The sequence below is a fragment of the Clavelina lepadiformis genome, chromosome 8 (assembly GCF_947623445.1).
Source record: "Clavelina lepadiformis chromosome 8, kaClaLepa1.1, whole genome shotgun sequence".
NCBI classification, from domain to species: domain Eukaryota; kingdom Metazoa; phylum Chordata; class Ascidiacea; order Aplousobranchia; family Clavelinidae; genus Clavelina; species Clavelina lepadiformis.
This window is the reverse complement of record NC_135247.1, coordinates 616,327-632,611: the sequence shown is the minus strand read 5'-3', so window position 1 is coordinate 632,611 and position 16,285 is coordinate 616,327. Positions and strand designations below refer to the sequence as shown.

Here is a 16,285-nt window from a genome sequence, read left to right as displayed (position 1 = left end):
CCGGGAACGGATTTCTTCCTATGCATTTTACCCCTTTAATCCGGAAACCCCGCTGTCCGACTCCGACACAAAAGTTTTGGAACAAATGTGCTAAATCAATAGCAATAAAATCCGATAAACCGGATTATTAACAGTTAAGCGAAAATGATTCTCGATTGTCCTAATACAGTATGTAGTTAGTTGACGAAACAATAGCCGATTATCTACGCATAATAACGTTGCGGTCTTTATTGATTCAAAAGTACAGTATTGCGCTTTGTAAAAAAATTTAGCCGCACAGCTTTTTAGTCATACTATGAAATACTGTACAGTATTTTAGAAATGAAAAAATAAGTTGTTCATCAACAGTAACAAACAACACTTCCGCGGTCGCAAAAAAATACGTACAGTAACATCGGTTGAGTGCGGCAATCTATTGAAGACATACTGCTGCAACTCAATCGTGCTATCAGCTTAATATATCGCATTGCGCAAAGATTGGAAACAGGTCAAAGAAAGTTCAAGACTGCTGGTCCCGCCGGAATGCTTCGCCATGCAAGAGCGGTTGTCAAACCGATTTGCGGCCGAATGTTCGTCACTTGGAGAGCATTTGTCTTTAATACAGTGGTTCTGGGGTTCGACACTGGGTCGGATCATACAAAAAATATAATTTTATTTTAGTTGCTGTCCAGCCAGAAAGTCGGTACTTAGAATTGGAGTAAGGTGCACACTGCGTTTTGAACACGGTGCTGCATTTGCAAGATTGATTGATTTTTTACTTTCCGATAATCCGGAAACCCCGCTAAACCGAAATTTTTTGACGAAACGAAGTGGTCCGGATTAACGAGGTCTCACTGTATATGTATTTATTGTATGTATGTATGTATGTGTGTGTGTGTGTGTGTGTGTGTGTGTGGGTGTGCGTGCGTACGGTCGTGCGTGCGCGCGGTCGTGCGTGCGTGCATGTATGTATGTATGTATGTATGTATGTATATTATGTATTTGAATATGTACTATTATTTGTATATTGTAATTTGCCTTCGTAGTAAGATTCGTGGTATTGTAATTAGTTATCTATGTTTGTAGCGGGAAAGGCATAAATTTCCCCAAAGAAAAACTAATTGCAACATAGAAATCTTAATATTAAACAACAGAACCGCATAAGCAATCAATCAATAATTTTCAAGTCAATTGCTACAAGCAGGCTCCAGTGAACGGGAAAAAGTGACAAAACCGAAAGAACTTAAAACGTGTTCAAAAATGATTAAGGTACTAATTGCTGGTAAAAACTAACACGTCTACTTGACTCATAATTATTTAAATCCATAAAACATAAGGTGTAAAGTTGATTGAGCGCATTTAAACAGACGAGCAGGTTTGTGGTTTAAAGCAAAAGATGGTTGAAATTCGTTTCAATACCGTATTATACATCAGCGGATGGGAAAAGAAAACCCACTGTAAAAGATACCCCATCCCGAACAAGAGCCCAGTTTATGGTGGCCATAACACTAATGAAGGCGCTGTTGATGAAAACGAGCTTGTAGCCTACAGCCAAAATGCTTGCCTATGATAATCTTCGGAAGATGTGATGACTAGGCCTATATTACTCATTGCAAGATGGAAGTTTCCTCTGCTACATGGACAATGGCTAAACTAATCAGTTGAAATTTCTAGTACCTGTGTAGCGCTAGAACTTCGATTCAGGAGAGAACAAGTTCTAGCACAGATAGAATATTAAATGTTAAACACTGGCATAGCTATTGCATATTGAGCCAAATTGAGAATTAAAATTGAAAATTTGGATAGCGTCTTCATAATAACAGCGTAAGCAGTCAAACTTACACTAACAAACAATTTTTTTTTACTCGTCAGTCAACCGTATTAATAAGCATCAGAAATTTTGTGTGGTTAGATAGAACTTCTGAGACCTCAGGCCTCCGAAGAAAAGAAATCAAATAATAGATCTCCAGCATACGAGCCCTATCGTTAACCACTACACCAACACCTTGAGCCTTTCTTCTTACCATATAGAATGAGATAAATCAATCTGTCGGTCATCGAATTATTATTCAGCAACTTCGGTAAAGAAACGCCGGTGAAGTAGTCGCTTCAAAATAAATTTCTCTAAGTTAAATAAAATAGCGGTGCAATGGCTCTCTGCACACCCAGTAGTTTAGTAAAAAGGGTTTTGCAATCAACAATCTACATTTTTTATTGATGTGCAGATGGCCATGGATTTTGAGGGTCACAAACCATTAAAGGATGAGAACTAGGCCATAACATAACATCATCATTATTTTTTTATTTGTATATTGTCGAATTTTATACAGAGCACCACAGGTTTTTGACAGCTTTTTGCAAAGCTCTTTGACACGATTTTGACTACTTGAATTGTTCATCCAGAATTATACCTAAATATTTAATTTTTGAAACCCTTTCTATTTTCTTGCCATTTGCAACCGATAAATCTCACGCCGAAAAGTAATGCATATTATATAAAACAATTGGCATTTCTGTGCCGGTAACTTGGTGCATCATAGAAACTTACCAGCCACAGGCAGTTGGAGTGTGTATAAAATTTAATTCAGAGTTATGTTTCAGTGTCTACAGTGCTAGTTGTCGCATGTTATGCCTTTAAAGTTGATATAAAATAAAACTTGGTGATAACCATGCAAGGAGATGGAAGTGCATTTAACACTCCGGTATTTTCTCGCATGAAGCAACCAGTTTTAAGTGATTCACCCTGCTTAAAAATTCCTGCGTCTCCATTCATGAAACATCTAGGGTTTGGGACTGGTAAGATGTAGACAATTTTAAAGTAGTTCGTGTGTTTACAAACTTTACTATCTTACTACAGATTGACATTTGTTGGTGTAATTACCATTGAAGTTTAACTGTATATTACATTTATTTAGCATTTTATAATTTTCTTAAGCTTCTGTATATCCTGAAGTGTTTCTTAATTGCTATGTATAGTTAATAACCCCGGTTGAATAAAGAATTAAAACTTGGAATAAAAGATCTTTTCATGTCATTTGCTATAAGCTGTGGTGGGCTGCATGTGTAATAGAATTGTATAAAATATGTAACAATTTTCATTGTTTTTTGGTCAGGTGTGAATGTTTACCTCGTCGAAAGGTCTCCAAAGTTTGGAGAATATCGCTCACCTTGGGCGGTTAAAAAGATAAACAAAAAATGTGGTGGCAACATCAGCGAATATTCCAAAAGGTAAAGTGTTGACTAATGCAGTATTTATATCTGGTTGATGCTTGTGTTTTGATTGAAAATGATCACTTTCTACCAGACTGAGTGAAGAAGCTGCCATTTTAAAGCAATTAAATCATAAGAACATTGTTGGTTTTCGATCTTTCACTCGTTCGGCTGATGGAACATTTTGCCTCGCCATGGAAGACGGTCAGAGGTCGTTGATGTCACTGATTGAAGACCGGACAGAAAAATGCTTGGGTGAGCCACGGTTGGCCAAGCAATGTTAAATGCAAATTTCTTCACCATAGCTTGTGGCAAATTGCGCTTAAAATTTGTGCACGGCAATCACAATGGCAGTTTAGGATTTTCTCTCATTGAGGTGATTAATTGTTTAATTTTCAGGACCATTTCCTGTGCACGCCATAAACGAAGTTGCAATTCGAGTTGCCGATGCTCTTGCCTATCTTCATCACACCAACCGTCTCCTCCATGGTGACTTGAAAAGCGCTAATGTTTTAATACAGGTCAGACTTAAAAATTCCCATGTTTTGTGCAAATATTTAAGTTACTCTGTTGCATTTATTTATGATTGCGCGGGTCATAGACCTTTGACCAATAATAAACTTTAACTTTGAATATGTGCAGGGTAACTTTAACGTCGTAAAACTTTGTGATTTTGGTGTCACTGTAAAACTCGATGATAATTTGATTGCAAAACCAGGGCAGCGTTACGTCGGCACTGAGTCATGGTCTTGTAAGGAAGTTTTGGAAGGTTGGTGTCAAAGTAAAACTGTTGTCAATAAAAGAGTGTAATGTGTAATAAAAGAATTATTTACTTTATGGCATTATGTGTATGTTAGTAATGAATAACATCATTGTGTCAGCCAATAGCAACGATATATGTGATATAATGTTATATGATGATGTTATAATGTTGTATATGACGATATACACAATACTTTTAGAAGCATCATCTTTTGAGGCTTCTTAGTCAAAAACTAAGTAAAGAAATCATGTTTATTAAACTATGAATATGGTTCATGTGAACTTTATCATGATCACGTTGTCGTGATATGTCCAGGAGGAACAGCAAGCAACAAAACTGATATATTCTCATACGGGCTCATCCTATATGAGATGTTGACACTGGGGATTCCCCACCTGCATGTCTTCCCAGACGAGAATGATTTCGAGAACCACGAGGAATTTGAAGTTGAATGGGAAGCAGCCGAATTAGAATATGAAAGAAGCCTTGGTTAGTTTTAATTGCAACAAAATTAGGAATTTTCCCACTTTCAAGTAAAATTAGTCTTAATTTTTTTACAAGAAAATTGCGGTTTTGATCACTCAATGAGAATCACATTGATAAATGTTGAATGTTTCTTCTTCCAAAAGTTACTTTTTTAGTTATAAGCACAATCTCAAAACAAACTATCATCTATTATCAGCTCAATTAAATTTGAGAAAGCTGTGGAGGTTGACAGACTTGGGGTTGTTACGTCATTTCGCTATGATGACTAGCATTTTATTTTTCTTAAACTGGTTAGCAAATTATTTTCTCTCCCCACAAGCAACCATGAGTTGCGCATGGTATGACGTCAGCAACCTCTATGAAGTGAATTAATAAATCGAACCGGTGAATGTTTAAGGTACAAGACCTCCTCTGGTTGATTACGATTTTGACCTTTCCTACTCTCCAATCATTGAACTGTTCTGGGTTTGCACTCACGAGCTACCTGGCTGCCGTCCATCGGCTCTTCAGGTCGTGGAAGGTTTACATCAGCTTGGAAGTTTGTCCGCCTTGCCGGATCCGACCGGGAAACTCGAATTTTAATTTTTTCATCCTTGCACTGCCTCAGGATATTGCCGTTTCGTTTTGATGAGTTTACGCCAATACAATCATACTTTGTGAATTGGATTTTTTCGCTTTGTGATAAATATTTTGGCCCGATGCTGCAGATCCAACTGACATGCGGTCAAATAAGCCGCTTGTTTACAGGTTTTAACTCAAGCTGCTGTAGCAGGACAATCTATTGCATTAACGCCAAGATTTATTAAAATTTTTTCTTCCAATCCCATCATCCACAGCCATGGAGTGAAGCGCGGGAAATGCTAATCAAGGATGCTAAATACGTGACGCTTTATTGCGAGCGCAACGCCCTAATCGTTCGGCTACCGAATGATAACGGAAAAGGAGATGACAATAACATAGATTGTTATAACGTGATAGGCAACGTGCAATAAATCCACGATGTCGAAATATTAACAAACTTTAAAATTTACTCAAAACAGAAGCGCAAATAGTTTTAATCGTCATAATCTTCCTTAAAAGTGCGAACCCGCTTGTTTTTGTTACGTAGTTAATCTATGACTATGTTTCTTGCCTAGGCCTATATGACAAAAAACTTCTTTATTTAAGCAAAGAAATAACTTCAATTTTGAATTTGAAATCAAAAAGGAAAAGTCAGAAAATATTTACAGTCTAATTAACCTTTTATCTCAGCATTTGGCAACACATAATCGCCACCACAGTGCTATGTCTTAATTTCAACAAATATTCTATCTGCATAAACATAAAACTGTCTATCAATAAAAATCGCAAAACCCTCCACACGTAAGTAGCTACCAAAGTTAGCCATGCGCTCTCGAAAGGCATTAACCGTAAACATTAATGATGAGAAAAATATTGTGAAACACCAAAAAGTGGACAGCGCCCAGTAGTGTTTGCATCCTCCATGTGCTATGACATCACCACTTTCTACCCGTTCTTGATGCAGTTGTTGCAGTGATTGATGAAATGACGGCACCACTTCATCGCTTCATCTCTGTCTTTGTCATCTTCGGCGCTCACGTTCGCGATTCGCTCCTCCATTGTGTTGAGCAGAGGGAGCGCGTGCAGCTTGATGTCGTCATGGAAACCTCCGTTGTTCATAGAAATCACAACATTAAAAATGGCGCGACAGCAGGATGAGAAGTGAGAGAGTTTCTTTCTGGTGTCAGGAATGTTTGCGCTCAAGAACACGGCGCAACGGAGCAGGGAAAGAGTCGTCATGTTCTCAGAAGTTTCGAGAAACATCTGCGAAAGCGCAATGATGTCTTTCACAATGACAACACCATCGGTGACGTCAGCAACGTACATTGTGACCATGGTGATCAGCTCCTTGCTTTCAGCTATCGCGTCAGCAACAAGCGAAGATTTCAACAAGTTTTGAATGAACTTCACTTTGTCTCTTGCTTGAGAGCTTTCTGCAAATTATTACAAAACAAACTGATAAAAGTGTCTCAAAAATTACTCTCAATCATTCACAACGACAAATAAAAAGAAAGTCGAATTAAATTGAAACATTTAAAAAGGAGTGAACCGAACCCATGAAACTACACCTTTTGTGGTTTGACCAGGTTTCGCTCCAGCATCTGTCAGACGCTCAAGTTGACGTAAGGCGTCCAGAGTGTTCACACTCGCTTTAAAAACCGACCCTGCTTTTCTCGACGTTCCGAATTCCTTTCTGTATGATTCATCGCCGGATGATGGCGCATTTCCGCTGGAACACTGTGAACCGGAACCGGAACCGGAACTGGATGTTTTCTCTGAGATGGCTTAAATTGAAAAATTTGGAACGTATTTTAAGAATCCTTTTTGTATAAAACAACTAATAGTTTTGACTGACCCATTGTGACATCACAAAAAGATGGTGAAAGAAAGCGGTCGAGGGAGAGGCATTGATCAAAATTACGCGCTGGCTTCGTGATCTCCATCCCATGCAAGGCTTGAATGACACATTGTTGCATCACCATGACAGTGAATTGCGGCTTAGAAAGATGCTCGCGGAATCGATCGCAGACGTGGGTGATCCTAGGACGGTTGTCGGGATCTTGCTGCCAACACATCTTCATCTCGCTGAGGAGGAGACGGATGATCCCAGCCTCATCTAACTTGCTCTTCCTCTCAAGTTGCCTCTCATACTCGTACACGTCATCAAGGTTCGGACGCTGACCTCGCTTGACCTCTTCCAAGTAAAGTTTGACCTCTGATTCTGACCTCACAAATGTTCGCCGCGCGACGATCGTGTAGAGGAGCATCCCGTAGCTGAAGACGTCGCGCGAGGTTGTCGTCGGGCTCGAGATGTCCCGCAGTTGTTCGGGGGCGGCGTAAATCTGCGTGAATTCGTTCTTGGTCACGTGCCGGCCGCTCATCGAGGAAGCGCCGGTGTAACTGGACAACTGGGCTCCCCCGAAGTCGGCGAGTTTGCAGTGAAGGTCGTCGGTCAGCACCACGTTCTCCGGCTTTACGTCGCCATGCGTGAGGCGTTTGTCTTCCATGAGATTGTGGATAAAGGACAGTCCATTCGAGACTTCGAACCCGAATCGCAAACGCAGCAGTGGAGCCAAGATGACGTCTTCGTCGAGAAGGATGTTCTTCAGATTTCCGGCCGGCAAATATTCCATGACGATTCCAATCGCGCTTGCCCATTGTGCCCATCCGAGAATTCGAACGATGTTCTCGTGGCCAGATTGCAGAAGAGAACTCATTTCTTTCTTGACCCTAAACAGAATAAAGGTCAGCTATGTTCAGCAGCATACCATGAAATGTGAGACCAGAAGGTTTGCTAAAAAACCCAAATATGCCACTTTTTCTCATCCATTATTTTAGCATATTTGGTACTGTGCTGTAGCCTACATCTGTTAAAATCATTTCCTTCGCTCCGCACAGTAATTATGATCAAAATAAACGATACGTCATTACGCTTGACGTCAGATTTTTATCTACAAACTCACTTTTTTTCCAGCAACCGTTTCTCATCTCTGCCTCCTTGGACGGGGAAGCATTTAATCGCGACCGCCCCCAGAACATCGTGGAACCCAATTCGAACATTCCCGAAATTGCCTCGACCTAAACAACCGTCATCTCCAGGAACGCATAAAAATTCTTCGGCTCGGAACTGCCGAATCTGGAAGAGACAAGTAGCATTTTATTGTTTTTAACTACTGTATGAAAAATATCGATAAACGGCTACTTCACTGTTGCACTTAACCTTAATCCTATCGATGTTTTATAACTAGGCCTATTCTTCGTAAACTACGTTTTGTTATTAAGCTGTGTCATTTGGAAGTCGCAGCTGCAATCACATTGTTATTGCTACTGCACTTACCACTTGTGTAACGTCACTCATGTTAGAATAAGGTAGCCTACTGTCTCTTCTTTTAATCGTCACAAAGCTGCTGAAGGAAATGCCCCTTAGTTGGCTACGAAGAATATTACAACTGAAATCTGGCGACCAGCCATAGCCTTTGGGGCTTAAACCAAGTTTAACATTCCTGCCAAAATACTAGTTTTGATTAAGCTTAAACCTAGTATGTTGCTTACAAATGTTTTGCTTTACCAGTAAAGTTACAGCCTACTCGACGAGCGATTACCAGCATTATTCTCAAACATTGTGTAATCTGACAAGCCTGAATGAAGAAGAACAAAAGAAAGAAATACAGTAGACATATCTGCGCTGTTGCCTTCTGGCTTTCGTAAATAAGAAATGGTGACAGCCTATTTAACAGAGGGTGTCCTGTCCGCGATTACATAAGACCATCATAGTGTTTTTTTGTTTCAATGAACATTTCGTGACGAATTTCTACTGCCGCGAATTTTTTAATGACTCTGTCTGCCTGCTCAAAGCCGCATCGCGACAATTAGTTGTATGATTAGGTCTTTTGTGGAGTTTACTTTAGAAACCATGTTGTATCTAAATAAAAATTAAAGAAAAAACGTTTCTTTATATCAATATCAACAATTTAGATTTAAGCTGTATAGCAATCAACGTTAAGATCTGAAAAAATTCTCCAAAATTTTCCCTTAGTTTTCCGAACTATTTAATTTGAAAAGGTATCTTAAGTTGGGCTATTTTCCAATTACCTCAAAACAAGCCCATTCTTAGAAACAAAGTAGGCTACAGTAGCCTACTGTATTTGGAGTTCGTGAGTTACTATACAACTCATATGCTAAACGGACTCTTGTGTTCGTTTTGCGTAATAGGGTGTAATTCTATTTATCTTATTTTACAATCACTCTTGTTGTAAGCCGTAGCTACCTTTTTGTACGATATTGTAAGTTAATGAGGAAAATGAAGTACCTGCCGCCGTAGGCTATTTTTTGGAATTCTGGCACTAAACATTTTCAAGTGATAAACTGCATTTAACAACATGTCAGGACTAATTAACTAATTTGTCTTGTAAAACTGTTACCCTCGCTACGGTCTTGCTGTTTATGGAAACGATAAACCTAAAAACTTTACCATTGTAATTTTTGTTTTTTTGGCAATCTTCAATGTACAGTAGTATGTAAAATTCAATTTATTTCTTTTTGATAGATGTTAAATTGTCAGAAAAAGGAGCCATAAATTATTGCTTTTAAATACAAAATATATCTTTTGTCCAATATAGTTTAGTAATGATTTATTTTTTAGTTCCCGACAACTATTTTATATTTTTCTTTAGGTAGTTTAATAGCTTTTGAAATTTCGTATACTGTATTATCCTAAATATTTAATAAAAAGAAGCAACGGTTACCACAAACATAGGTTGTTATTGGCAACGAGCATCCAAGTGAAATCATGCTTTATTCCCAAAGCTCATGAAAATCGTTTTTGTACTGTATACTGTAATAAAGTAATTGTAATAACTTTACTACTGCTGCTGTACCGTTAGCAACGATAAGGTTCCTTATCTGAAATGCTCAAAAACAATATTTGTCGTTTTGATTTTGCACTATATAGGCCTACGCCCTCCCGGAGTATATAAGCTGGCAGCCTGGTCGAGTGCTGCAGTGCACAACAAAATGACGTCACAATTCAAGTAGCTGGGGTCTAATATACAAATGTATCGTCTGATTGTGCACAAAACGCGTATAGCCTATATAAGATTTCCACGTCAACCTACAAACCTATTCAATTCCTCCTTACTTTGTTAGAGAAAATTTCTTTCATTATTTACGTGGTTAGCATTGTAGGAAATCTGTCCAGGATATGTAGCTTATTGTAAAGCTCATTATTTTGCTTTTTGACTTTTTCTATAGGCTTGTTGGTAAAGAAAATTAAACTTTGTAAGCATTGTGAGTAGTAATACGTTAGGATAATTATTCAAAACTTACAAAATGGTTGTCAATTTGGAGGATTATTTCCGAAGTACATTTGAAGACAAACTATTGGTGTAAGTTCTCTATAGTTAACAATAGCTTAGATCTTCTGGCAGTGCTGGAATGGCTCAAAAAAGAGTAAAAAAACTTACTTGTTAACAGCCCTGCCTCGGTGCTCAACTGCTTCACTCAAACAGTTGGTCCTGGCTAGGTCGCCAACTAACTGGATATTATACTTGCCAAGTAAGCAGGAACAAAAACTGCTACTTTCGTTTAGTTATCATTTCACCGCTCCCATTTCTTGTTGTATTTCGTGCACGATTGTTATGACGCAACACTTATACGCGTTTTGTGAGACAGCTACAATTATTGAACTGCTTTGTTTCAGCTTTTCCCATTACAATAAATATAATTATTGGACATCTTTAGTTTCATACTTTTAGAAGGTAATGTTGTTGAAGGCAGATTTTGAAAACTTTTGGAATTTAATTTGAACTCTGCATAAAAATGAACCGGAACGATATATTTTCAAATATAGGCGCTTAGGTTAACAGAAAGTCAAACTAAAGTAAATAACAGAAGTTTACTTTAATGCTTGAAATTTAGTTGAAACTAGCTTATAGTTAACTAGGAAACTCTAGTTTAACAACAAACTGAACAAAAGGCAGCAAACGTTAACATCTTACCCATTACATAGTGGCAAATTCCTGCAATCGTTCAGTCGTGTTAAATACGTGAACGTGTTTAGTGCTACATGTCAAAATAGCCAAGACAGAATACGAAACAATTTTTATCAAAAACGCTTGATTTTTACGGTTGACCGACATTCCTATAAGTGGTAATAGCTTACCGTTAGGTTGAGTGATTCAACAAAATGGTTCGCTCATGTTAACCGCCACAAAACCTTGTGACGCGCGAACGGTTCAATTCACCGTGGAGACGTAGGCGTAGCTAGGTCACGAAATCAGCTTGATTCTCATCTAGACTACGCTGGCTAGATTTTCGTCTAGACTACGCTTGCTAGATTTTCATCTAGACTACGCTGGCTTGATTTTCATCTAGACTACGTTAGCTTGATTTTCATCTAGACTACGCTAGCTTGATTTTCATCTAGACTACGCTAGCTAGATTTTCATCTTGTAAGATTTGAAAGTCAGGAGAAGATTCCGGAAACACCGACATGGTGGAATCTATCTAGTGATTCGAGAAAAGTGGCATTTTATCTACAGTCGAATCCACTTAATTCGGACACCGGATAACCTGGACAATCGCTTTATTCGGCCAAAATGCTCGGGAACGGAACAAAAGTAAAAATTGAACGTAAAAAACTCCTGTTAATTCGGACAATTCTTCGCTTAATTCGGACACATGTTCGCAATTCCATCGTTAGGTTATGACACAATAAACAGTACTTCGTTCGTTTTAAGACAAGATGCAATTGCATTATGAGCGATTATGGTGAAATAATGACGATCCATGCAGTAGAAATCGACAATGAACTCATATAAGGCCGTGCCAGCTTCATAGTCGCTTTTACTTCGGTACAATCGCGTCCATCTTGTAGGACAAAATTGTACGGAAAAGTTTAGGACAAAAAGTGAAATTGCTCACTAAAGTAAACGAAGACGTTTTATGCGATCAGTGCCAGTTACTGCAGTATAGCGCAGCTGCAATTCATTTATTACGCAACAGTACAGTATTTTAAATGCGTTTTTTGCCTTTATGCATTACCATGAAACGAACAATTGATTTTCCGCTTAATTCGGACAAAGCCGTTTCTCCGCTTAATTCGGCCAAAAGTGAGCGGAACCAAAGTGTCCGAATTAAGCGGATTTCACTGTATTTGCATTGGACATTCAGCACAGTTGTCGTGGCCGAGTGGTTAAGGCGACAGACTTGAAATCTGTTGGGCTCTGCCCGCGTAGGTTCGAATCCTGCCGACAACGCGGAATTGAAATTATGTTACTAACATATATGCTAACTTTGTGTCGGAATGCATTGAAGCGGATAGTAAAATCGAACATTGAGAAACTTATGTCTTAGTTCAAAAACGGTTCAATCAAGTAATTTTTTCCGACTTTCTAGGTTGGATTGTTTTTTAAAGGGGGAAAATGTTAAAACTTGGTATGAGTTTGTCTCTGTGGCGCAATGGATTAGCGCGCTGGACTTCTAATCCAGAGGTTCTGGGTTCGAATCCCGGCAGGGATGATTAGCTAACTAGCTAACTAGCTAACTAGCTAACTAGCTAACTAGCTAACTAGCTAACTAGCTAACTAGCTAACTAGCTAACTAGCTAACTAGCTAACTAGCTAACTAGCTAACTAGCTAACTAGCTAACTAGCTAACTAGCTAACTAGCTAACTAGCTAACTAGCTAACTAGCTAACTAGCTAACTAGCTAACTAGCTAACTAGCTAACTAGCTAACTAGCTAACTAGCTAACTAGCTTAACTAGCTTAACTAGCTTAACTAGCTTAACTAGCTTAACTAGCTTAACTAGCTTAACTAGCTTAACTAGCTTAACTAGCTTAACTAGCTTAACTAGCTTAACTAGCTTAACTAGCTTAACTAGCTTAACTAGCTTAACTAGCTTAACTAGCTTAACTAGCTTAACTAGCTTAACTAGCTTAACTAGCTTAACTAGCTTAACTAGCTTAACTAGCTTAACTAGCTAACTAGCTAACTAGCTAACTAGCTAACTAGCTAACTAGCTAACTAGCTAACTAGCTAACTAGCTAACTAGCTAACTAGCTAACTAGCTTAACTAGCTTAACTAGCTTAACTAGCTTAACTAGCTTAACTAGCTTAACTAGCTAACTAGCTTAACTAGCTAACTAGCTAACTAGCTAACTAGCTAACTAGCTAACTAGCTAACTAGCTTAACTAGCTTAACTAGCTAACTAGCTAACTAGCTAACTAGCTAACTAGCTAACTAGCTAACTAGCTAACTAGCTTAACTAGCTAACTAGCTTAACTAGCTAAACTAGCTAAACTAGCTAACTAGCTAACTAGCTAACTAGCTAACTAGCTAACTAGCTAACTAGCTAACTAGCTAACTAGCTTAACTAGCTAACTAGCTAACTAGCTAACTAGCTAACTAGCTAACTAGCTTAACTAGCTTAACTAGCTTAACTAGCTTAACTAGCTTAACTAGCTTAACTAGCTTAACTAGCTTAACTAGCTTAACTAGCTTAACTAGCTTAACTAGCTTAACTAGCTTAACTAGCTTAACTAGCTAACTAGCTAACTAGCTAACTAGCTAACTAGCTAACTAGCTAACTAGCTAACTAGCTAACTAGCTTAACTAGCTTAACTAGCTTAACTAGCTTAACTAGCTTAACTAGCTTAACTAGCTTAACTAGCTAACTAGCTTAACTAGCTAACTAGCTAACTAGCTAACTAGCTAACTAGCTAACTAGCTAACTAGCTTAACTAGCTTAACTAGCTAACTAGCTAACTAGCTAACTAGCTAACTAGCTAACTAGCTTAACTAGCTTAACTAGCTTAACTAGCTTAACTAGCTTAACTAGCTAACTAGCTTAACTAGCTTAACTAGCTTAACTAGCTAACTAGCTAACTAGCTTAACTAGCTAACTAGCTTAACTAGCTAAACTAGCTAACTAGCTAACTAGCTAACTAGCTAACTAGCTAACTAGCTAACTAGCTAACTAGCTAACTAGCTTAACTAGCTAACTAGCTAACTAGCTAACTAGCTAACTAGCTAACTAGCTAACTAGCTTAACTAGCTTAACTAGCTAACTAGCTAACTAGCTAACTAGCTAACTAGCTTAACTAGCTTAACTAGCTTAACTAGCTAACTAGCTAACTAGCTAACTAGCTAACTAGCTAACTAGCTAACTAGCTAACTAGCTAACTAGCTAACTAGCTAACTAGCTAACTAGCTAACTAGCTAACTAGCTAACTAGCTAACTAGCTAACTAGCTAACTAGCTAACTAGCTAACTAGCTAACTAGCTTAACTAGCTTAACTAGCTTAACTAGCTTAACTAGCTTAACTAGCTTAACTAGCTTAACTAGCTTAACTAGCTTAACTAGCTTAACTAGCTTAACTAGCTTAACTAGCTTAACTAGCTTAACTAGCTTAACTAGCTTAACTAGCTAACTAGCTAACTAGCTAACTAGCTAACTAGCTAACTAGCTAACTAGCTAACTAGCTTAACTAGCTTAACTAGCTTAACTAGCTTAACTAGCTTAACTAGCTTAACTAGCTTAACTAGCTTAACTAGCTAACTAGCTAACTAGCTAACTAGCTAACTAGCTAACTAGCTAACTAGCTAACTAGCTAACTAGCTAACTAGCTAACTAGCTAACTAGCTAACTAGCTAACTAGCTAACTAGCTAACTAGCTAACTAGCTAACTAGCTAACTAGCTTAACTAGCTTAACTAGCTTAACTAGCTTAACTAGCTTAACTAGCTTAACTAGCTTAACTAGCTTAACTAGCTTAACTAGCTTAACTAGCTTAACTAGCTTAACTAGCTTAACTAGCTTAACTAGCTAACTAGCTAACTAGCTAACTAGCTAACTAGCTAACTAGCTAACTAGCTAACTAGCTAACTAGCTAACTAGCTAACTAGCTAACTAGCTAACTAGCTAACTAGCTAACTAGCTAACTAGCTAACTAGCTAACTAGCTAACTAGCTAACTAGCTAACTAGCTAACTAGCTAACTAGCTAACTAGCTAACTAGCTAACTAGCTAACTAGCTAGAACTTATTTTTCTTCAGTTTCCTCATCTTCCATCGACAATTATTCACAGTTTTTCAATATGTGCAATATGACATGTGCAACCAGTGGCCCGCGGGCCGCACTGCGGCCCGCGTGGTGCTCAGCAAAATGTTAGAAGTTCATACTAGCCATCACTATTTGATGCAGTTTACATCAAAGCAATGGAAATTTTCGAAATTTTCGCATTTTCGTGTCGTGGACTGCATTAAATCTATTTCTTAACTACATAAACTGCATAGGAAAGTCGTTTTACGATACTAATTTTTTCTGAAAAAGTCATGTGGCCCGTGTTGTCATTCAAAATTTTGTATTTGGCCCTCCAGTGAAAAAGGTTGCACATGCCTGCCCTAACCCAACAACCGTTTGATGATTATTTGATGCTAGACCATTTGAGCATTTGAGCACTCTAGACCACGCTAGTTAGACTCAATATTCAATATACAATGGTAGGGTAAGATAACTAATTAATATTTATCCTCGGACTGAGGAAAGTTTTTTGCACGACCAAAATTCGGCGAGGATTCCTCATTGCTAGAGCTCCAGTTACCTTTGCCTTTGGGTTAGCTTTTGTGCAAGCTCCGATTGGAAATTGTCAAACACTTTTTATTTTGGTTAAAACCAAAATGCACAAATCAAAAAATATTGATTTTTTATCCGTATTGCCCGAACTATCTACCAGGTCCACTGAACAAGCAGGTGTCGTTGATTTCTTGACCGAAGCGCATAGCGCCAGCGGGTATCGAACACGGAACATAAGGAACATTTGATGCGAGTCCATCGCTTGAACCACTCGGCTACAGAGCCCATGATTACTTCACTATAAAGTTTCTCGCAAATAGATATTTAATACATAAAAATATGAAGACTGTTGTTGGTTCATTGGTTACATGTTTCCATTAGAAATCAAGATACTTGACGCTTATTGATCATTCAAAAATTCCCTTTAGACCCCTATAAAAGTAAGGACCGCGATCAGTGTTCCCTCTAAGGTGCGCAACTGAGCAAATGCGCAGTACCACCAGACTATTTGCGCAGTAAAATCTCATTCTTGCGCACTTGCAATTTCCAAATTTAAAAGTAAAATGATCTTCAACAGTATTTTTGGACAGAACGCTTCTGCGCTTATCGCATTTATACCGTGTGCTGATGCACATGAGCATACAGACATACAGTACCCTTTTGTTACATCACAATCCTTTGTCTTTGCTTCACAAACACTCCACACTCGTGG

The 16,285-nt window shown here is 38.3% G+C and overlaps 2 protein-coding genes and 2 non-coding genes across 5 annotated transcripts; 3 read left to right on the top strand and 1 right to left on the bottom strand.

Moving 5' to 3' along the window:
• Positions 1-2,577: 2,577 nt before the first annotated feature.
• LOC143468739 (lymphokine-activated killer T-cell-originated protein kinase-like) lies at positions 2,578-5,104 on the top strand. Its single transcript, XM_076966108.1, has 7 exons — positions 2,578-2,775; positions 3,093-3,207; positions 3,284-3,444; positions 3,589-3,710; positions 3,832-3,958; positions 4,268-4,441; positions 4,836-5,104. Exons 1-7 carry the CDS (start codon positions 2,649-2,651, stop codon positions 5,018-5,020), a joined length of 1,011 nt encoding a protein of 336 aa, XP_076822223.1. The 5' UTR covers positions 2,578-2,648; the 3' UTR covers positions 5,021-5,104.
• Positions 5,105-5,581: 477 nt separating this feature from the next.
• On the bottom strand, positions 5,582-8,664 carry LOC143468728 (uncharacterized). 2 transcript variants are annotated; one of them, XM_076966091.1, is made up of 5 exons: positions 8,337-8,664; positions 7,963-8,135; positions 6,855-7,729; positions 6,568-6,774; positions 5,582-6,432 (listed from the first exon to the last, which is right to left on the bottom strand). In XM_076966091.1, the coding sequence occupies exons 1-5, from the start codon at positions 8,355-8,357 to the stop codon at positions 5,945-5,947; spliced, it is 1,764 nt and encodes a 587-aa protein (XP_076822206.1). In that variant the 5' UTR covers positions 8,358-8,664; the 3' UTR covers positions 5,582-5,944. The 2 variants fall into 2 exon arrangements, with proteins under 2 accessions (XP_076822206.1, XP_076822205.1); XM_076966090.1 differs by having other exon boundaries at positions 6,568-6,783; positions 8,337-8,657.
• Positions 8,665-12,173: 3,509 nt separating this feature from the next.
• On the top strand, positions 12,174-12,255 carry Trnas-uga (transfer RNA serine (anticodon UGA)). Its single transcript has one exon. It is a non-coding gene; the product is annotated as a tRNA-Ser (tRNA).
• A 188-nt stretch (positions 12,256-12,443) lies between these two features.
• On the top strand, positions 12,444-12,517 carry Trnar-ucu (transfer RNA arginine (anticodon UCU)). Its single transcript has one exon. It is a non-coding gene; the product is annotated as a tRNA-Arg (tRNA).
• The last annotated feature ends 3,768 nt before the right edge of the window (positions 12,518-16,285 follow it).

Excerpts from the sequence above, each read along its gene's own strand:
- LOC143468739 (XM_076966108.1), top strand. The coding sequence starts at position 2,649 with ATGCAAGGAGATGGAAGTGCATTTAACACTCCGGTATTTTCTCGCATG. Across the intron at positions 2,776-3,092 it reads ACATCTAGGGTTTGGGACTG|GTGTGAATGTTTACCTCGTC; the intron begins GTAAGATGTAGA and ends TTTTTTGGTCAG. Across the intron at positions 3,445-3,588 it reads CCGGACAGAAAAATGCTTGG|GACCATTTCCTGTGCACGCC; the intron begins GTGAGCCACGGT and ends TTTAATTTTCAG.
- LOC143468728 (XM_076966090.1), bottom strand. The coding sequence starts at position 8,357 with ATGAGTGACGTTACACAAGTG. Across the intron at positions 7,730-7,962 it reads AAACGGTTGCTGGAAAAAAA|GGTCAAGAAAGAAATGAGTT; the intron begins GTGAGTTTGTAG and ends TATTCTGTTTAG. Across the intron at positions 6,784-6,854 it reads TTTTTGTGATGTCACAATGG|CCATCTCAGAGAAAACATCC; the intron begins GTCAGTCAAAAC and ends TTTCAATTTAAG.